General features: G+C 55.0%; 7 protein-coding genes across 7 annotated transcripts; 3 read left to right on the top strand and 4 right to left on the bottom strand.

Moving 5' to 3' along the window:
* Positions 1-304: 304 nt before the first annotated feature.
* On the bottom strand, positions 305-2817 carry CLAFUR5_09045 (uncharacterized protein; the record flags this gene model as incomplete). The annotated part of the gene is made up of 3 exons (XM_047908193.1): positions 305-556; positions 611-2257; positions 2326-2817. The coding sequence occupies 3 exons, from the start codon at positions 2815-2817 to the stop codon at positions 305-307; spliced, it is 2391 nt and encodes a 796-aa protein (XP_047766298.1).
* A 3804-nt stretch (positions 2818-6621) lies between these two features.
* Positions 6622-7440, top strand: CLAFUR5_09044 (uncharacterized protein; the record flags this gene model as incomplete). The annotated part of the gene is made up of 1 exon (XM_047908192.1): positions 6622-7440. One exon carries the CDS (start codon positions 6622-6624, stop codon positions 7438-7440), a length of 819 nt encoding a protein of 272 aa, XP_047766299.1.
* Positions 7441-11068: 3628 nt separating this feature from the next.
* CLAFUR5_09043 (Trehalase) lies at positions 11069-11842 on the bottom strand (the record flags this gene model as incomplete). The annotated part of the gene is made up of 1 exon (XM_047908191.1): positions 11069-11842. One exon carries the CDS (start codon positions 11840-11842, stop codon positions 11069-11071), a length of 774 nt encoding a protein of 257 aa, XP_047766300.1.
* Positions 11843-12097: 255 nt separating this feature from the next.
* CLAFUR5_09042 (Nuclear export mediator factor Nemf) lies at positions 12098-15469 on the top strand (the record flags this gene model as incomplete). Its single annotated transcript, XM_047908190.1, has 1 exon — positions 12098-15469. One exon carries the CDS (start codon positions 12098-12100, stop codon positions 15467-15469), a length of 3372 nt encoding a protein of 1123 aa, XP_047766635.1.
* Positions 15470-16101: 632 nt separating this feature from the next.
* Positions 16102-17175, top strand: CLAFUR5_09041 (Short-chain dehydrogenase/reductase VdtF; the record flags this gene model as incomplete). Its single annotated transcript, XM_047908189.1, has 4 exons — positions 16102-16192; positions 16246-16352; positions 16409-17062; positions 17131-17175. 4 exons carry the CDS (start codon positions 16102-16104, stop codon positions 17173-17175), a joined length of 897 nt encoding a protein of 298 aa, XP_047766630.1.
* A 25-nt stretch (positions 17176-17200) lies between these two features.
* CLAFUR5_09040 (uncharacterized protein) lies at positions 17201-18226 on the bottom strand (the record flags this gene model as incomplete). The annotated part of the gene is made up of 2 exons (XM_047908188.1): positions 17201-17750; positions 17802-18226. 2 exons carry the CDS (start codon positions 18224-18226, stop codon positions 17201-17203), a joined length of 975 nt encoding a protein of 324 aa, XP_047766631.1.
* Positions 18227-19260: 1034 nt separating this feature from the next.
* CLAFUR5_09039 (uncharacterized protein) lies at positions 19261-19790 on the bottom strand (the record flags this gene model as incomplete). Its single annotated transcript, XM_047908187.1, has 2 exons — positions 19261-19528; positions 19567-19790. 2 exons carry the CDS (start codon positions 19788-19790, stop codon positions 19261-19263), a joined length of 492 nt encoding a protein of 163 aa, XP_047766658.1.
* Between the last annotated feature and the right edge of the window lie 1061 nt (positions 19791-20851).

The following is a 20851-nucleotide window of genomic DNA, read 5'->3' as shown; positions in this document are numbered from 1 at the left end:
TGCTACTAGACATACAAGAAGACAGGTGCAGAGCAAAGTGCTTATCACTACTCTACTACGCCGCTATAAAGTCTATGCATGCATCCACCACCAAACAAGCACAAGCACAATCACAACACCGATTCATGCGTGAGAACGTCAATGCAGTCTTGTTGAACGACAATCTGCAACTTCCAATCACCACCGCCATGGTGGATCAGTCCAACTCCATCCGCAACCGACTGCGCCTTTATATCACATTGGCCCATGGGTATAGAGCAAGTAATCAGCACACCACACATCCAGACACCTCATAAGGAAGCACTCAAGACAACCCAAGTAGACCTCCCTGCTGCGCGAACTTCAACTGGTAATCCCTCAAGTCTGCCCAAGATCTCAGCTCGACGTCTTCATCTTCCGGCTCGTCGCTGTTGCTGTTGGCTGGACTGACGCGCTCGAGCTTCATCAGGATCTTGAGGAAAGCGCTCAAGTATTCTTGAGCTTGCATGGCCAATGGGCCCTTGCGCTGGTCTGGCACTTCTAGCAGAGTGCTTGCGATGGAGCGAATCTTCATGGTCTGCCATAAATGTAAGCGATTGCGCTGAGTGTGCTGAAGATGGCCATGACTTACAAAAGAGTCGGCATTGGGCTCCATGTTGACCTGGTCAATGCTGCCCAGTACGACAAGCAGATCTTTGACAATGCTTTCTCTCTCTTCGCGCATCTCCTGTTCGATCAAGTCGAAGTGGCTAGTTGGCTGTTGTGGTATCATGCCATCAATGCCAGCAGCGGTGATGCCTGCTCCAGGAGAGCTTGGCATCGAGCTGGGGTTGGTCTGGGACCGTGATCTTTGATGAGCCTCCGTGAGGTTCCAGTACTTCTCGACCAGGTATGAGCGTGTAGCCAGACTTGAAGCGTAGATGTTGGCTTTCTGGATCTCGTACTGCGAACGACGGCGCTCCTCGGGGGGTTGTTCTTGGGCAACACGCGAGGAAGGGCTCATGAGTGACGCTGCTGGATCTCTACCAAGCTGAGGCTGTGCAAATGCCGGGTAGAAACTGCCGTTGCTTTGGTTTGGCGTGCCCATGTTGGTGCTGGTCTGAACAGTAAGGTCCGTGGGAAGGTCGGTCATGGCACCCTTGCAGCGGCGAAGAGACTCGTGGAGCACGCGTTTTTGCCGATCCCAGTCGACGATGGCATCAATACCCCATGCCATTTCCATTGTGGCCAATGCGTTGTACGAGCTGTATACTCGCACGTTTGCGTTGAAGCCAGCGATCATGGGCACCAGTCCTTGGGGCTGTTCATCAGTGTGTGTCGGATAGATACAGAAGTCGTCAACTTCGGCTGGCAGAGGAGGGTAGGGCTCCGTGTGGGTAGGCGGCGGGATCACGAGCTCGCCAAAGTTGGCACCCAGCTGCTCCATCGACTTTACGCTGACGAACATGGTCCAGAAGATGCGGCGGCCCATCTCGAGGGTGATGTTGTCGAGGTTCTGCTCCACACCGTTCTCGGCGCTGTGATGAGAGCCCATCGCACTCGGCAGGTTGCCCATCTGGTTGTAGCCATGGCCCTTCGCCTTGTGCAGCCCAAGAGTTCGGAGGATCGTTAAGCACTCTCCGAAGTATAGCCGACCCAGACGCCATCTGAATGTGTAGATGCCCATCAACGCGAGGAAGTAGCTGGTGGCCGCATCGTACACGTTCAAGCTGTCGCTCTCAAGGTAGCCGGCACCACGTGCTGCTGCGCACACCTTCTGGCATCTGTGTACCAGGCTCATGTGGTTGGGGAACAGGTTCTCGCGCTTTTGTGCCTTGAGGTGTAGTCGTGGTTTCCGCGGGAATGATGCCACGAGGGCACCGATCATCGATGCCAGCAGTGCCAGGAATGACTTGTTCGTTAGGTCTTCTCTTCGCTTCCAAGCCTCGCGGAAACTGGGTTTGTGTGGGAAGGGGCAAAGCGGGTGGATGTAGGTGAAGAAGTCGTCGATCAGTAGGTCCAGCGTCTCAATTGGGCAGATTGATTCTGCCGATAGTGGCGCGGAAGAGTGGCCAGAGAGCGCCGCTAGAGCTTGTGCGGCGTGCGTGGGTGATGCTGGCGAGGAGGTTCCAGACATGCCCGCAGGCGAGGCTGCTGCACTTTGCTGTTCTTCGAGTCGTCTGCGCTTGATGGCTTCGGCATGTCGATTCGGCGGTCCTCGTCTCCTGCTAGGTCGGTCGAAGGTGCACGGGATATCGAGTGCCGCACACGCTCGACATGGCGGTCCAGTCTCGTCACACTGTGCATCTAAAGTCAGAAATCTCTTCTTCGCCCATTTTCACTTCCCACTCTCAGATTTGCTCGTACCTTTACTTTCCTAATACTGCACGAGTCACATGCTTTGCGGAGGCGATTCGTCTTCTGCGGTTGCTCAGGTGTCGAAGTCTGCGTGGGAGGGTTCGAGAGTCCTCCAGCGCTCGTGGGGTGGCTCGTTACGGGCGTTGGCTGCTGGATCTGGTGGGTGACATGGTGCATGTGGTGATGCTGCTGCTCCTCGATTGCGGCATGGTGCTGCAGTTCCTGGGCCAGACTCTGGATGTGCTGGCTCGACGGACTGTGGCGTGGGTGCTGGCCTTCGACTTTCGGGTAGATGGGCTGGTTCAGGCTGCTGAACTGCAGCTGCTCCTGCTGTGCCGGGTCGAGGAGTTGCTGCTGGGCGCCGGGCTGGGTCGGGTAGAGGTTGTTGTACTGCTGCTGCTGGCCATCTGGCGGCGGAGGGTATTGGGACATCTGCGCCAGCATCCAGTTGTGCACCTGGAGCTGCGATGAGTAATAATTCGACATGACGGCGGCAGACATTCGGGTCAATGATGGGCGAGGCTTTGTCCCCAGAGTGTAGCTCAAGCGCGGAGTCGCGCGAAAGTGGGCGCGGTGTCGCCGGTAAATAGGACGTAGGAACACAAGATGGGTACTTACGATGACAAGTTCGATCGATGGAGTGCGCACCAAGTGATAACTTCTGTTGCAGCAAGTGGCGGCCAGTGACTAGGATGCCCTCACTGGCGTCGCACGAGGGGCTGCTCAGACCAGTTCAGCGATCAGGTCACGCAGTCAAGGGCGGTGGCCCCAGAGGTGAGCGTAGTCCGAAGAGACAGTGCCGGGTGCTGGCCAGTGGGCCTGTGATTTGTGCCTGGTCAGTGATCGCGGCTCACTTGTGCGTGGATGCGCAGCGGCAGGCGTCAGACGTAGAGCGGGCGGGCAGGCGGCGGGCATGCAGGTGCTGCCAGCGTGCAGCGACGCGCAGACAGCGGCCAGGGCAGCAAAGTGTCAACAAGCGTGTGCCCAGGTGCTGCGTGTCAAGGTGCTGCTGACAAGGTGCAGGGCAAGGGCAAGGTCTGCCGTGCCCGCTGCCTTAAGCTCAAACTCTATCGCGAAACAAGTGGCCGGGGCTTACTGGCGGGCGGACGGCGAGGCTAGCGTGGTGGACTGGCAGTGTAGGAGGAGCTGGAGTGCTGCGAATACAGTAACAACATGCAGCAGAGAACATCAGCGGTAGTGCGGTACGAGAGAGTCTGCTGCTGCATCATGCATCTGCACAGGTGCGGTACATAGCCTGTACCCTACAACAACGCGTTCTGCCGCGGCCGTGCGCTGTTGGCAAGATCCACCGCCGGTGTGCCGCAATCAAACATGCCCAGCGCCAGCACAGCTAACGAGCATACACTTGAGTAGAACACATTCTCGTCCCCTTCCACTCATACACTCTCCTGCTACCGTCCTTGCACACCTCATGAGAGCACCCACCCTCAGGCATCTTCATCATCTCATCATCCACTTCATCACCACCAGCGCCTGATCCACCACGCCGTTGTTGACCTGTCGTGCAGGCTCTTCCCGCGCACGCTTCACACGCTCACACGCTCACACGCTCACAGCGACGAAGCACGCTAGAACCATAGCATGTTCTCTCCTGCAGGCGCAGACGAGCTAGCCGCCAACTCCTGGTCCGCAGCGACCAGGGCTGCTGGCTGACTTTACCTGTTCCTGTCTGGCAGCGTATGGCTTCTTCCGGCCCTTACCACCAGCGACTTCGCAGCATAGCAACGCATCATCGTCGTCTCACCCTCTCAACACAGAGCACATCCACCTTCCTCACAGTGACCCGCTCGAGAGCTCCCTGAGCACTGCAATTTCTGCACACGCGGCTAGCGCAGCTCCGGTAGTAGGCGCTCGAGCAAGCAATCAACTCACAGCACTACTGGTGCAAATTTGCGCGCACACAAAGAGCCCTACCGTTAGTGGTATACCGACCAGCATCTCGGACAGCGACTAGGTAACGACTCGGGCCCGACAGCACCAAACGGGAAATGTACCGGGATCTTACATCATCCTCGTAGACTCGCTACAGGCATGTTTACATCAATCTCGTCAATGCAGCAACCTGACAAGCCGCCTGGTCGTGTCGACATGAACAGCATCCTGACCCGCGCAAGGAACTTCCAGTTCGTTGGAGCTTGGCGAGCTTGGGAGACATGTATGCATGCGTGAATGAGTTGCTCCGAATCTCTGCCATGCACTCCCTCGCGAAGCTGCACGAGACGACTTTTGTAACGGCGTCTGTGCAGCACATGCATACACTCACCTGTTGCTCTGAACTCTATTGTACATATGGCCAATGCTAACCTCGATCCTCTACCCATCTCATGGTCGAAGAGCCTGCGACTTCCTTCAACACACCCACTTCGCAGCTAAGCCCGCACCCTGTCACTCGTAACGTCACCTATCGTATGACGCTGAGATGGCATTGCGCCCATCCATCCTTGCGACCACGAGCATGTCACGAGCAGTGGTGGGTTGGGATGAGGGGAGCTTGTTACTGTTCGCGCACAACCTTCAGCCCTGAACGATCCTCTGAGGATGGAAACATCTGCCGTGCTGTAGAACAATAACCAGAGAACGTTCGCAACCTGGTCGCAGATGCTTCGTTCAGACACAAACTTCAGACCGTGCAGCTTGGTCGACTCAACATCAACATCACGCAGGAAAGCGGCAGAGGAATCCATTCCCATCACGTACCGCATTCAATTCACATCTTCCCATGACGGCTCATGACAATGGGGCATCTCTCGGTGCTGGATTTAGGCATAAGAGAAGGATTGTGGAAACGGTAGAAGAACTCAAAGCGTAGCGTGCTCGGATGACTCTGCCGAATGGGATTGCCTTCCATTGGTATTCTTCGCGACGGGCCCACGTAACCTTATTGGCGATCGTAACAACACTTCAGAACGGAGAGCATGCCTCGAAGGAGTGGTCCCGTCGTTCATGAGACTGTTGGTTTCGATCGCGAGAGCCATCTCGCGAACATGATGAGGATTGTGCCGTGACCGTTCAAACAGGCGGTGAACCAGCACTGCCAGCAGTGACAGCTTCGCGACAAGGTCAGACCTCTTTCTGCAGTACTTTGGTACAGCACGGCACCGCACGGGATCATGCAGAATTGCAGATGCAAAAACCACCACGCCCAGACTCCCTCCGGAGGTGGGTCACAGGCAAGGTATGCCAGCAGCAAGTTTGAGTTCAGTGCGCACGTACTTTGCCCCCGATCGAAGATTTGAAACTGACGAGCAAGCTCTTTCTGGAAGCACACCAGAACAAGTGGGCCAGCAGGAGAAGCATGTACAGAACCAGTCAAACCAGTGAGATTATCAACCACTTGCTCGGCGCACATTGCGCAGATCCTGCTATATATTGTGAAGTTGGTGACGATAACAGAGCGGCTTTTTAGAAGGCCTTTGCGTTTCGCTGTACGATTCCTCATCTGTCGGAAGCTGCTGCGAGGACGCCCGATAATCGCACGGGCGGTGAGCTCGAGTCTCTTGACTTGCAGAGCGGTTGAAACGTAGCTATGTCCTTACCGATGCAGTACTTTCGCCAAGTGAGTATGTACTTGGTCATACTTCACACGCAGCTTGGCCTGAACGATGATAGCCAGTGAAGAACTGGTCGGCAGTCATCTGGCTGTCGAAGGATTGCCTTGCGACACATGATTCGGGAGGCTCGACGCCGTGTATGCGCTGCGTTGGTCTCGAGAACGCTTCAGGTACTGTGTGACTGTCGATGTTGTATCATAATCGCTGCCGCAATGGGTCCGCATTGTGAACGGGATGTCCTTGAGGATGTCGTTTTCGAGATGCTTTGAAGGACGGCACGGTTGCACGCGGCTCAGTCGAGATGGTGGAATCAGTGAGATTGGCGCATGATCATATCATGTTGAATTGATCGGACACGCGGGCTGTCGATGCAGAGATGAGGTGGCAGACGTAGAAGCAGCCGGACGGTAGTCGATGGACGTGATTAATTGCTCATCTTGCGATGATTCGTCTGGCTCGCGAACCGTGTGATGTCACCGGTTGTATGTGAAAATGAAGCTGAAGAATGAATGTCAAGTTCGCAGTGGTTTGATGTGGCCGTTGCAGGTCGAGGCCGGATGGTTGAACTTGCTGGAAGAGGGTTCAACGTGCCGCAAGCCGCCAAGAGTCAACTCGAACAACCACCTTCCAGAAGCCTTCCTAACCAAGTCACATCACCTCATCTCTACCGCTGACAGAAACATCAGCCGGCATCTTGTCCATGCCGGTCGGTAAGCAAAGCGTGCCGAACAGTATGACAGCCGCCGTTCCATTGCCCCAGGACGAGCACCTGTCGAAGAAACGCCGCCGTGGATCTGGAGATTTTGGTGGCGAACACCTTCACGAGAATAGGCATACCACATGGCCCATCGAGGATCACCACCTGCATCACCAGGCTCGCGATCATCGCGGTAATAGTGAAGACTCGATCCGAAGCCGACAAATAGCAGCCACCGGGAACCTACCGACGCAGTCGAAGTCTTCCAAGCGTCAGATCGTCACGCTCACGACGACGACTGGAAGGTGCCCTCTCCTGGAGCTGCCCGCAGAGATACGTGAGCAGATATGGATGCACACCGTGACGGAATGGACAGCTGCTACAGTTGAAACCCTGCGACTCACTCCCACGAGGTCGGTGAGATTACTACACAAAAGGGCAATTCGCATGGACCGGTTTAACAGGCCTCCTCCACCTGCTCTTGCCCGCGCGTCCCGCCAGTTGCGTGCGGAGTCCTTGCACCTATACTACCAACTCAACGTCTTCGAATGCTGGAGACCGCTCTTCTGGTTGAAGGACTGGTCTCAAAGCACCTTCATCGACTGGCTCGTCTCCCTGGGACCTGTGCAGACCAAGTGGCTCCGTAACATCGTTCTACTCTACAAGCACGAGAATGAACTGGAGCACGACGTCGAAGAGGTGCTTACAGCACAAGGCTTCGAGCTCCAGCCCGGAGTGGTCTCAAATAAGCAAGAGCTTAGTGAATACGAGATGTGCTTTGAGGAATTAGGACTTCCTAGGCACTTTGGCAGGAGACGACGCTGGGATCGCTGGATGGCAGCCACTGCTTGCTGAAGGCTTTCGGCGAATCAGAAATTCAGTATTGTGTGCGCGAGCCTGACGCAAACGGAGACGGCGCAGGCTGACTGGAGGGGCCTTCTTTCGACTGCAGGCGTCCGAGCAACACAGCTTCTCAGCATAGAGATTCCATCATGGGTATAGCTCCATGCAATCTCTCCTCAAACATCGACGATAATCATCTTCTACGCGACGCAGCTAGGCATTCTCGCAACGCTACGGGTTCTCAAAGACCAATGCCGTAGCCTCGATCTCCCGCACTCCAGCTCACATCAAGCTGTTTGCGTGGAATTACGCTAGATCGACAACGCATACGGCAGACAAGGTGCTAGTGCGCATCGCCATTTCGACAAAGCAAAGGAGACAAACTAAACGGATCTCCCTCCGGGAGAGCTCGACGGCGTCCCTCCGAGCTACCGGAGGATAGAGATGCGTGTCCACTGGTGTATTCATTTCAACGCAGTGGACACGCTTTCGCCCACAGGGTGGCCATAGCGTGTCCATAGTCGGATGACATCACGATATGCTAGGCTGGCCTTGTAAGGCTCTGGCGAGACCAGATTTGAGGCATTCAGGCATGCAGTGTTCGTGCGCTGTCCGTGCATTGCTCGTGGACATAGTGGGCGAGTATCCGCCCATCTGTCCACACGGTGGACACGTTCTGTGGGTATAGGATTGTACCAGTGGGTTGCATCTCTACCGGAGGATGCCGGTGCACTATCAACAGTAGCATCACGACCTCACCTGGTATGACCTCCCCCAGCAAATGTCTCACTTCGAAGCGCTCTGAGACAACCACGTATTTTGTCTAAATGAACATACCTGCTAGGACGGGTTAGCTGCTGCTCCTGTGTAGAGCAATTCCTGAGCCGTCAATTGCCTACGCCTGCCGGGCTCGCCGAGATGGTGTTCGACAAGACAATCGTTCACGCTAGGATAATACCACTTTCCTATCCAACACATCCTCCACTGCCTCACAGTATCTGATCTACTAGGACGTGGGATGCTCACACTAGCCAATCTATACGCGCAGGAGGGACGACGTCATGTCCAAGCAGATTGCAAAATGCATATTAGAAAGTGGATGTGATCTCAAGAAGTCATGAAGTACCTCCTTGGCGATACGAGTATGTCTTGCGTGGTCCGCAACACCCCAGCAACGCACGTAACGAGTAACTGAATGAACAGCTGGACATCTTGCTCTTTCGAGCATTCTCCATCATCGTGCGCGTCCAGGCAGCGCAGGGCCTCCTTATCCGGCATACCTAGACGAAGCGGGCGGAAGCCCTCACGACAACACACGGCTCCAACCTGCACCTAGACGAGAAGTGGTCCAGTGGGACCTCCTCCCTCTCAACGCATTTCCACAGCCACGTGATGGCACCTATCTCGTAGACATTCCCTGCCGGTATACCCCATATAGCATCCCAGGACACGTATCACGTGGAGCTCAGCGTGGGCACCACGTTTCAACATCCTGTAACACTTACTTGACCTGGTCCGTGGTAATCTCAAAGGTACCCATTCTTTTACATGTTTGGAGTTCGGTCCTTTTGCTGTGAGGTGCAGCGCGGTGGTGCAGCGCAAGAAAAGAGATCTCGCTCACCGACTCTTCCAGTGTGGTTGCCCGCCTGCCGCGCGCCTAAAGCTCGGAAGTGAATCTAAGAACTTGCGCACGTGCCTGGCATTGGGACATGACATCGACGTGCAGAAATACCTTCAGGCTGTATCTTCTTCAAAGAGCGATGGCTGGCTACGACACGATAGATGCGGGATGGAAAGCGGCTCGTCACCGTTCCCTTGAAACGATTTACTGCTCGCCCGCCGCTAAATCGCGATGCACCTTCGACAGCGTACTCAGACGACCACCGGCGTAAAGAGAGACCACCCAGGTCTAAGTTGGTATAGCACTCGCACCACCCAGGTGCACCTAAGCAATCATCCTTGACCTTGCTCTCCCGCTGCCTGCTCGCCTCCTTGCCAACCAGCGAGGGTTACGACAACGACGACAACAATCCCAGCTCCCCTCCTCTTCTCATCGTTGATGATACCCTTCAACGAAGATGATGGCCATTCCCGCGCAGCGCGGTGCAAATCCAGCCAGCATGACTCGCGCACAGTCGCAGCCGCAGCCGCTTTCCACGTGCATGGTTCTCAGCAATCGGTGTTCGTCAACGCCGTCGCGCACCGAGTGTTTCGCTCCATGGACGTGCGCTTTCGCTGTTTAGTTCCATCCTGCCTGCTACTGGCCTTGCTGCTGACAAGCTCAATCGACCAGCACAAGGTCATGCGACCTGCCCTCCCATGAGATGCTCCCAGAATGGCACGATCCCGTGTTCTATTTGACCAATGACACTCTATGTAAAGGTCATGCGGCTCGCGGCATTGTCGCTCATTCGAACTCTATCTCGTTGTCGCCCTTCCTACGGAGGTAAACCCATGCTGCCTAGGACCGGTGGACGGGGTCAGCAGAGCCTCACGGCTCGTGGTACCACGAGAGCCTCATGTTCTAGCGGCCTTCTATGGCAGGGACATGGTGTGTTCATCCCGAACCTCATCTGATCTTGTGCTGCACCTATCGTGCCTCGCGATGAGGCTCGGACAAAGCGAGGGTGAGTGGTGCGCACCGCGATGCATTCTATGCCGAGCTGCTTCCTGTTCTGGTAATGCGTGCGCTTCAGCCTCAGATTACTGATCCTTGTATTCGTGCACTTCCTTCTATCGAGCCAGCGACATGGGTGGCGAAACGACAACCTGGATATGTTGTGTATCCTGGCGGATGGCTCGTTCCTCAAGGTCGACATTGGCATAACTTGGCGTCGTGAACTTCGGCATAGGATATCACTGTCGAGGTGAAACATCATCAGTGATGCTTCGTTTGGCAGCCAAGCATACGCTCCAGCCATGGTTTATGGTAGTGCTGATGTACGGACCTATCTGTGAGAGGTGGTAGGGCTTTGCCAAAGAACCTCGGATAGACATTTTCGAGCGCCTTCCTGTTGTAGGTATTGGACAAGTGAGGCCGAGGTAACGACCAAGTCTACCACCTGAAAGACCTTCGAGATCGCGTGGAAAGATTGGTGAATCGCCAAGAGAAGCTGTCTCGGTCCATTAAGTCATTGGCCTTAGCCATAGTACACAAAGATATCAGCCAAAGCTACGGCCGCCGAAATCTTAGCAAGGTGAAACGACGTCTTCTCCCTCGCTGTTTGGTTTCTTGTGCCTTCTGCCTAGCAAATGATCGTTGCAGGACATGAGCGGCATGGAGCCAGTGAAGGATTTCAATAGCTGTCGGTACTCTGCGTGTTCATGCTAGAGCAGCCTCGAGCCACAGGCGGTGACGCGTGAAGAACATGACGACCTAGCATGTGTGCCTGGCAACCCGACACGCCTCATCATCTTCCTTCGGCTGGCCGTGTCTTCGTCATGTCGAGCGAAGGGCTTCAAGGTGAAAACGCCGCCTTCTAGATCCAGCTTTGTGCAAAGCAGCGACAGTCGCTGGGATGGGGATCTTGCACTGGGTAGGACTGTCATGACCAAATCAAAGAGACTTTGTCCAGCCCCACTCCCCTCGGGCAATCCACTCATCATCCAGCCATCATGTCCAAAGGCATCAGTCCTGATCCTACCAAGAATGACCCTTCGTAACACGGTCCAAATTAAACGCCGCACTAATCAACGCAAGATGCGAGAAAGCCTGCGGCGTATTCCCCAACTGCTCACCACTCTTACTAATCTCCTCCGAGAACATGCCCAAATGGTTCGCATAACCCGGAGCATTCTCAAACAACGTCACCGCCTTATCGAGATACTGCTCCTCGTACGCGCCAGCTCTGGTGAGCGCCTCGACCATCCAGAAGGTACACATACTGAAAGCCCCTTCGTCGCCGGCGAGACCGTCGTTGGAGGTGTGGAGGTTGTAACGGTAGACCATGCCGTTGCTTGTGAGGCCGCCTTGATCGGGGGATTTGAGGGTGCGGTTGAGGGTGTTGGTGAAGCGGGGGTCGTTGGAGGCGACGAAGAAGAAGGCTAAGGGCGCGATGAGGCAGGCCGAGTCGAGGGCTTCGGGGTGTTGCAGATATTGTTGCTTCGTGGTGAGGATGCCCTTGGCGTGGCGAGCACGGGGGGTGATGGCGAAAGTGCCACCTCTGTCCTTGTCCAGCATCCGACAGAAGACGGCTGGAGAGTCGAAGTTTGGCCAGCACATGAAGTCCAAGCCTGCGTCGGTGGCTACCAACGCAGACGTGTGCATGGTGCCGAGTAGGCCATAGTGCTCGACAGGCATGTAGCCAGTGTTCGCGCGCACGCCCAGCGGATCGAGCTCGTCCAGGTTCTCGCGCTGAGCGGGCGACATGATTTGAGGTCTGCGCACCATGTCGTCAGTCGAATCCGGTGGCATGGTGATGGAGGGTGCTTATCCGGGGACGCGTCCGATGCTCGAGGCAGCGTGTGATGAGAGTAGATGTAGCGTTAGTGCCGTGCTAGAGTGTCAGTGTGGGCCAAGTGATGGCGGCAACGACGTGGGTTGTCTTCAGCAAAGGTCTACTGTTCAGCGTCATGTCCGCCGCCGTGCTGACATCCCAACGCGTGCAGACCATCATCACACCCTGCCACTCTGCTTCCTCTTGTCCATGCTGCGAGCCATCGTCCCACAATGAAGCAGCGATTTTCTTCTCTGGACGTGCGAGTCATCGCCCACGAGCTGTCCAACAGCCTCGTCTCCCTCCGCTTGGCCAATGTCTACGACTTGTCTTCACGCATCTTCCTGCTCAAGTTCGCCAAGCCAGAACACCGAGAGCAGCTCATCGTCGACTCGGGCTTCCGATGCCACTTGACCAGCTTTGCGAGGGCAACAGCCGCCGCTCCATCTCCCTTCGTCGCCCGACTACGGAAGTTTCTGCGAACGAGAAGATGCACAGCAGTCAGGCAGATTGGCACAGACCGGATCATTGAGCTGCACTTCTCAGACGGTGCTTACAGGCTGTTCCTCGAGTTCTATGCTGGAGGAAACATTGTCCTGACCGACGCCGAGCTTACCACTCTCGGCTTGTTGAGAAGCGTGAGCGAGGGAGCAGAGCATGAGCAGTACCGACTGGGCTCAAAGTACGACTTGTCACTTCGGCAGAACTACGAGGGCACTGCGAGCCTGACGAAGGAGAGACTGCGAGATGGTCTGCAGAAAGCAGTGGAACGACAACAAGCTGAGGCGCACAAGCCAGGCAGGAAGATCAAGAAGAAGGTGGGGGATGCTTTGAGGAAGGCTTTGGCAATCACTACGACAGAGTTTCCGCCTGTTCTGATAGATCATGCGTTGCACGTTACAGCGGTAGACCGCCAGATCGAGCCAGAGGCAGTCGTGGGTAGTGATGAGGATTTGGACAACGTGCTCAAGGCATTGCAAGAGGCGAACCGCATAGTACAAGAGATCACAAGGCTACCAGTGGCCAAGGGTTACATTCTGGCCAAGCGAAAGGTGCCCAAGGCCGACGAGGCGAACGGCACTGTAGACGACAACCAGAATGTCATGTACGAAGACTTCCACCCTTTCAAGCCTGCCCAACTCGAGATCGATCCAGCGAATGTCTTCATTGAGCACGAAGGCTTTAACAAAGCAGTGGACGATTTCTTCTCATCGATCGAAGGTCAAAAACTCGAATCGAGGTTACACGAGCGGGAAGAGAACGCGAAGCGAAGAATCGAGCAGGCTAGGCAAGAGCAAGAGAAACGCATTACTGGTCTTCAACAAGTACAAGATCTGAACGTCCGCAAAGCGCAAGCTATCGAAGCCAACGTGGAGCGTGTCGAAGAGGCTGTGGCTGCGGTCAATGGCCTGATCGCTCAAGGCATGGACTGGGTGGACATCGGTCGTCTGATCGAGAACGAGCAGAAGAGACACAACCCAGTGGCTGAACTCATCAAACTTCCGCTCAAGCTGCACGAGAATACCGTGACTTTGTTACTGTCTGAGCTTGCAGACGCTGATGATGAGCACATGGACGAGACAGACAGCGAGCCATCCGACAGTGAGGATGAAGATCATCAGAGCAAGGTGAAACCAGCATCGAAGCCAGAAGACAAGCGACTGACGATCGACATCGATCTGGCGGCATCGGGATGGTCCAATGCACGCCAGTACTACGATCAACGACGGACAGCAGCTACAAAGCAGGAGAAGACCGCTCAGGCGTCCCAAAAAGCATTGAAGTCCACCGAGCAGAAGGTGATGGCGGATCTGAAGAAGGGATTGAAGCAAGAGAAGGAAGTGCTCAGGCCCGTACGGAAGCAGTTCTGGTTCGAGAAGTTCATCTACTTTATCAGCTCAGATGCCTACCTCGTCCTGGCCGGCAAGGATGCGCAGCAAAACGAAATGCTGTACCGACGATACCTGAGAAAAGGTGACGTCTATGTACATGCCGACATGCACGGTGCAGCAAGTGTCATCATCAAGAACAACCCTTCAACACCAGAGGCCCCAATACCGCCCTCAACACTGTCGCAAGCGGGCAATCTCTCTGTCTGCACAAGCAGTGCATGGGATAGCAAGGCGGTCATGTCGGCATGGTGGGTCAACGCAGACCAGGTGTCGAAGACTGCTCCCACTGGCGAATACCTGACTACTGGCGGGTTCATGGTTCGTGGAAAGAAGAACTTCTTACCTCCGGCGCAGCTACTACTTGGGTTTGCCATTGTCTTCCAGATTAGTGAAGAGAGCAAAGCTAGACATGTCAAACACAGGCTACAGCAGAAGCCAGCGGACTATCTTGCGACGCCGGATCTGACTGATGGTGAGACTATCGCAGAGTCCTCAGCTGCAGGAGATGGGGAAGAAAGCGATGACAGTGATGATGAGTTCCCAGATGCTGGCCCAGCTCCCAGGATCGAGGAAGACGATGATGATGAATTCCCTGATGCGGCGCCTCGTCCTGATGAGTTCTCTGCCGACGAGTCGCCCGAATATCAACGCGAGCGGACTTATGGCGCCTACGATGACGAGGTGAATGAGTATCGATCTGGCCAGAGCAACCCACTGCAGGCTGGAGCACTTCAGCCCGCAGCGGATGAAAATCATGACACTGAAGAAGGCGATGACGAGCACGATGACGATGATGAGGATGATGATGAGGCGGAAAGTCCAAACGGCGAAACTGCGACCAAAGAGAATGCCGCCACAGAATCTACTATGACTGCAGGAGACGAAGATGGGCATACCGAGGCAGACGAGAATGCCGCTTCGGCGGAGGTGCCGCTTACGAACAGGGAACGTAAGATGAAGAACAGACTTGATCAAGGCAAGCCCATACACAACGAGGCAAAGGTCAAGCAGTCGAAGGGTCAGCGGGGCAAGAAAGGCAAGAACAAGAAGATTGCTCAAAAGTATGCTGATCAGGACGAAGAAGATCGAGAGCTCGCCATGAAGTTGCTCGGGTCAAAGGCAGGCGAAGAGAAAAGACAAGCTGAGGCCAAGGTGAAGGCAGAGAAGACCGAGACAGAAGAAGAAGAAGCTCGCGCTCGCCGTCGTGCTCAGCATCAGAAGGCTCAGCGCGAAGGACTCGAGGCAGAAGAGATCCGCAAGCTGAACCTGGAAGAAGGTGTCGAGATCCTCGACGAAGAGGAGTCTTCGCAGCTTACGCAACTTGATGCGCTAGTCGGCACGCCACTACCTGGAGACGAGATTCTCGAAGCGATAGCAATTTGCGCGCCTTGGGGTGCTTTGACTCGATACAAGTATAAGGCGAAGATGCAGCCAGGTCAACAGAAGAAAGGGAAAGCAACGAGGGAGATTCTGGGAAGGTGGACGAAAGCTGCCAGTGATCCTCGAGCGATTGACAATCAAGCGCAGGATAATGAACGGATCTGGCCTCGCGAAGCTGAGCTGATCAAGAATTTCAAAGAGGTGGAGGTGGTGGGTGTCATACCGGTTAAGCAAGTTCGTGTCATGATGAGTGGTGGTGCCGATGCTGCGAAGGGCAAGGGCGGGCGTGGTGGGTTGGGCGGTCGCGGTGGTAAGGGGAGCAAGAGGAAGTAAAGACGATCGTTGCAAGAGTGGTTCGGACGACGCTCAGACGGCAAGCCGATGTAAAACGACACTGTAGCGGAGCGACATCCAGTCCTGACTTGATACTCAACTACCATCAAACGGCAGTCCAACGCACGGGCACAGCTCGAGGAGCCTTGCCTCGAATCAAAGCCTCATGGCCATCAAACTGGGTCTTTCGATCATGCAAGTCATTTCGAACATGTCCAGAACATCTTCCATGAAGCTTGGCTAGCCTTCGGCAGAGCCCGGTTCCGATTGCGAGGTCAGTCGAGGGATCCTTGCACAATACAACCTACCTCCTTCGCTCACCGAGCAGACCTGTGATCACCACGAGTTCGAGGTACATACCACATAGTAGACGGCAGTAACACAGCATGGCCAACAAATTGATCGGCGACCGTCTCGATACCCGCATCGGGTCCAATCGGACATGGTGGAGCCGATTAGTGAAGTAGGCGAGATGGTACTTCGTGGACCTCACCTCCAGCTTGCCCAGGCGAGTGTCCTTCTTGGTCTTGAGCTTCAATTGCAATACGTTGAAAGCTTTGGAAGTTGTGCTGATATACTGATCTGAGATCGTTGTTCTACTTGCTTGTCTTCGGTTCGAAGCTTCGCCTACCATGAGTACCGACGCAACATCGAAGTATAGCGCGCAGAACTTGAACGATGTATCTGGACTCGTGGCTGTGGTCACAGGAGGAGGAGGAGGAGGTGAGGACCTCCAAACAACTCAAAGCTTTGACATGGAAGCTGATCATAACCAGGTACTGGTCTCGGTCTCATCATCGCAAAGACCCTCGAATCCAACGGCGCGAAAGTCTACATCACCGGCAGAAGACAAGAAAAGCTAGACGAAGCTGTAAAGCAAGCAGTACGTTCCTCGCTAATATTCAAATGCTCTTGCCCAACTTCTGACTAAAATCCCAGGAACACAACAACCTAATCCCAATCCAAGGCGACACCAACTCCCACGCCGACATCCAGCGAGCAATCGACCAAATCACCTCCGAACCCGGCTACATCGACATCCTCATCAACAACGCCGGCCAAACCTCCTTCGACTCCACCCCCAACGCCCGCCCCAAACCCACCAGCGACTCCCCCGTCTCCGAAATCCGCGACTACTACTTCAACTACCGCCCCCACGCCCTCTGGAACCAAGTCCTCGACACCAACGTCGCCTCCGTCTTCACCACCTCCATCGCCTTCCTCGAGCTCCTCGACGCCGGCAACAAACGCAGAGCCTCGGAATTGCCAACCTCCCAAATCCTCACAATAGGCTCCGTAGGCGGCCTCGCCCGCTCCACGGACTCATTCATTTACAACGCCTCCAAAGCGGGGGTGCACCATCTCATGAAGAATCTAGGTTCCTTTTTGGCGCCGCATGATATACGGACCAATGTTATAGCACCCGGGTGGTTTCCGAGCGATATGACGGTGCCGGTGCAGAAGGCGTGGGAGCATACGGAGGGGGTGATGCCGAGGTCGCTGGTGCCGGGGAGGAGGATGGGGAGGGAGGAGGAGTTGAGTGCCACGGTGTTGTATCTGTGTGGGAGGGGAGGGGGGTATTGTAATGGGAATGTTTGTCTGGTTGATGGGGGGGGGGGCGTTGGCGGTGCATCCGGGGAGTTATTGAGTGGGGTTGTCAGTTGGAGAGGGGAGGGGGATGGGGTGGAAAGAGGGGTGTGGCGTAGATGTGGGATTTTGGCAGGAAGCTATCTACGTACAGCTGATAGAAGCGGTCGCGGTCCTGGTGCCGATGAAGTTGCCGGAGAAGCCAGCGGTGCTGGAGTAGGTCCCCTGTAGCTTAAGGTTGAAAGTAACAGCAGGGCTGCCACTAGTCCTTCTCTGTCCATTGCAGACCACCTCAGCAGTAACTCCACCATCTGTCAATGCAGCCTGCGTTCCGCTCGAACTAGTACCCGAGCCTCCAGGTTGGCCACTCTGCCTAGCGCCAACGCCAGCTTCGCAGAATGACTGTGCTGTGCTGCCGAACGTGGTGCTGCCGGAGGTGTTGATGGGGACGTTCAAAGTGGTCAGGATGGATAAACGGGCAGAGGCGCCAGTAGCACGCGCTGCGCAGGAGCCGGCAGTGAGGGCGTCTTGCGTGCCTCCGACCACATCCTCGGAATCTGAGGCGCCGCTGACTATGGCGTTGGTGTCGATCATCACGGGCTGAGGGTTTCCGACTACGGTGGCTGTTGAGTTCGAGGCACCGGAGGAAGATGTGGAAGATGTGGTCTTGGTTCGTTGGATGGCGCCGCCAGCACTGGTTTTGAATTAGTAAGGTGTTCAAGGTCATGGTGGATGGTCGGCTTACCATGCAGCATCACCACCACTGAACGTAATGGACTGTACCAGAAGCGCTTGAGCGGAAAGCGAAGCGTTGGTATATGATGGTCCGCCTCTTAAAGACGTGGAATCCGAGTCTGTTTGGACTGTGCCACTATTTGGGTTGGTGAAGCCATTGTTGTTTGACGAGGTGGTGGTCTGCTGTGCCTTGGTGGCGAAGTAGTTATTGACAGCTGCAACGCCAGCCGACAACTTGTTGTAGTCGAAGTCATAATTGACGCCTTTGCTCTGCAGGAATTGCCTCAATGTGTTGGCATCTTGGAAGGTTGAAAATTGCGCCCCAGAGATATCGTAGTTGAGGTTGACCTGTTGCGATTGTCTCTGTTCAAGGATGGCAATCGGGTTGGCGTAGACTGTGCCCAAGAGGAGCAGTGTAGAGAGGGATGCGAACATGGTTTCAGGAGGTGCAAATGATACTTAGGCAGCTGACTTGCTGGACATGCAAGCAACGTACTTACCGCAACTACTCTTTATACCTCTGCTTGTGGGATCGCTCGCCGCGCATGTGCTTGACTCTTCCTCTCCCCTCTCATCGATCTCAAGATCCGGCGCATGAAATGCACACGGGCGGTCTTCGATGGCGTCTCATGGTGTCGCGCGCGGAGAGGTGCCCGAGAGACTTGCTACCAGTCACGATCTGTCAAAGACACTCCAGTGCATTCGGCTTGACATCGACAAAGTCTGATCGTTCTTAGTGTGTATCTCCTTCTGCTTTTGTGACCTAGACCTTCTTAGCGAGCTGCTTGGGCGGAAGAAAACAGCTCGAAGCAGCATCGCGCTGACGCGGACAGGTCAGCAGCTGCTTTCGCCACATGGCTATTGTATGGCCTCAACTCGCCAAGTCTGAGGCAGAAGCAGTGTGACTGTCCTGCAGCTTTGATATTGCCGCAGTAGCTTCGATAGCCTGTGATATTTGGAGGCTACCCGCATCGCGCTGCTCGGACATGATGGGTAGAAGTGCGCAGGCTAGCTGCTGATAGCACTTCAGAGACCTCGACTTGGATCTAAGAGCATTCGCCATACAATAGCTGAACTGCAGTTCCCTCCTCGGAGCATCGATGGACTCGACAATGTCCCTCGCGTTAGCCTTGACATCTTGCATCTGTCACTGTAGACTAGCGAAAGCCAGATTCCACAGTGAGCACCGAAAGAAGCAGCTCATGCATGCAGAAGACAGAGCGGCGGTCTTCGTAGTGTATCTAGAGGCAGAAAGCTTGCTATAGCTTGCCTCGGCCGCAAGCGTGGTTCAAAGATCTGCCGGGCCGCGTAGGAAGGATTCGCATGTGCTAAGCTGGTAAGCGTCTATATGGGTGTGTACACTGGCGAGAATTCTGTTGTACATACCTGGCTTTGCTTGCGACTCAGCAGACATCATGAAGTGTCTGCACACGCTCCGCGAGTCCGTCATCATGCAACTCTGGCACCTGTCAAATCGGACCAGTGTACGCCAGCTTTGGATATGGCTGACCTTTGCCGATGTATGGAGGGTAGCGAGGATCCCACCGAGGAGTCAGCAAGTTTGGCAAAGGACGAATTGATGATCCTGGACCAGCCCACATCTTCGAAGTACGGCATCTTCGAGCCAATAGCTCGATACTCTTGATCCCATTCATCTTCTGGCGGATTTCGACGCTGACACCAGGTGCACCGTGGTCTACTCTCTTGTGGTACGGTGGAGCCACAGAGACAGTAAAGCTAACATGAGTCAGTCATTGACGTTCACAGGAGCTCACCTGGACATGGACCATACCCAACGGCTGAATTGGTGATCTATCATTTCTTTCGTCGGCCCAGCCTCAGCCCAGTCCTCATCGTAGTACTCGGGGCTCGTGCGATCTCTATGATACTCGTTGGTGAAAATTCGTTCCGCTCTCACACACTTCTGGCAAATCCATCTGGTGAAGACGTCGCAGTCGCACAGTGCGCTCAAGAATCGCCCTTCCAGATCGAGCTCCATCTTCGCATCGCAGTCCGGACAGAGACACATGACGTTGCCCAGCTGGCTGGGACTGTTGAGGTGTGGTCGGCGCTCAGGGTAGTCGTCTTCAGGCTTCTCGTGAGGGTAATATCGACACTCTTCGCAGACATTGGTGCCGCACTCAAGGCATGGCAGTGCCCCTGATTTGTCACATTTGGTATTGTGCAGGCGTACTTCGATAGGTTCAACTGCACCATCGTGGCGTCGGCGCCCAAACCGTAGCGGTAGGGTGAATACAGACCTGCGAAGTTGTTACGATCGCGAAGACCATGGCCATCGCAAAGGCGCCTATGTGCGTTTCAGGGTGTTGAAGAACTGGCGAGAAGATATCATTCTGTCATGACTTAAGCGCGTGGTGCATGCCAGATGATAGAGGTTGAGCGTGGAGAGTTGAGATGCGAGGTTGGTAAGAATCGGATACTGCGTCAGAAGTTGCTGTAGATCAGGCATCGCTGGAAACCGTCAGCGTAGGATATAACTAGCGGGATAGTTTGTCTACGAGGAGTGTAGATGTGATTGCCATTTGCAGTCCTCGTGTCAGTGAGGCTGATGATGATGACCCATACCGCTTGACTAAGTCGTCGCAAGCGATGGAAGCAGATCGAACGCATGTAAGACGCAATCGCATCTTTCTGACTCCCTTCACAGGATGCCGCAGTTGATGTGTCTAGACAGTGATCGATGAAGATGTCGAGACTTCGACACGTCTAGACTCTAGATAGTGAGGACCTTGGACGCGATGCTCCGAGGTCGGAGACACGAGACTTACGCGCTGCATAACTCCCTCTGCGTCTCAATGGCACCCACCACCCCCTTTGCACGGATCGTTCGTGACGTAGCATCCTGTCTCGCAGTAACCACTGTAGCTGTATTGCCCCATGAGATCCATGTGGAACATGGAGTTCCACTCTTGGCCGCCGCAGGTGTCGGAGCGACCGCATGCCATCTGCGAAAGCTCGCTCTGGCTTTTGCCTGAAGTGATAGGTCAGCCCATCTTCCCCGTACGGTATACGTACCAAAAAGCTGTGGTACCCATGTTG

Source organism: Fulvia fulva, chromosome 9, assembly GCF_020509005.1.
Source record: "Fulvia fulva chromosome 9, complete sequence".
NCBI classification, from domain to species: domain Eukaryota; kingdom Fungi; phylum Ascomycota; class Dothideomycetes; order Mycosphaerellales; family Mycosphaerellaceae; genus Fulvia; species Fulvia fulva.
The sequence above is the reverse complement of the archived record's forward strand: the minus strand, read 5'-3'. Positions and strand labels throughout refer to the sequence as shown.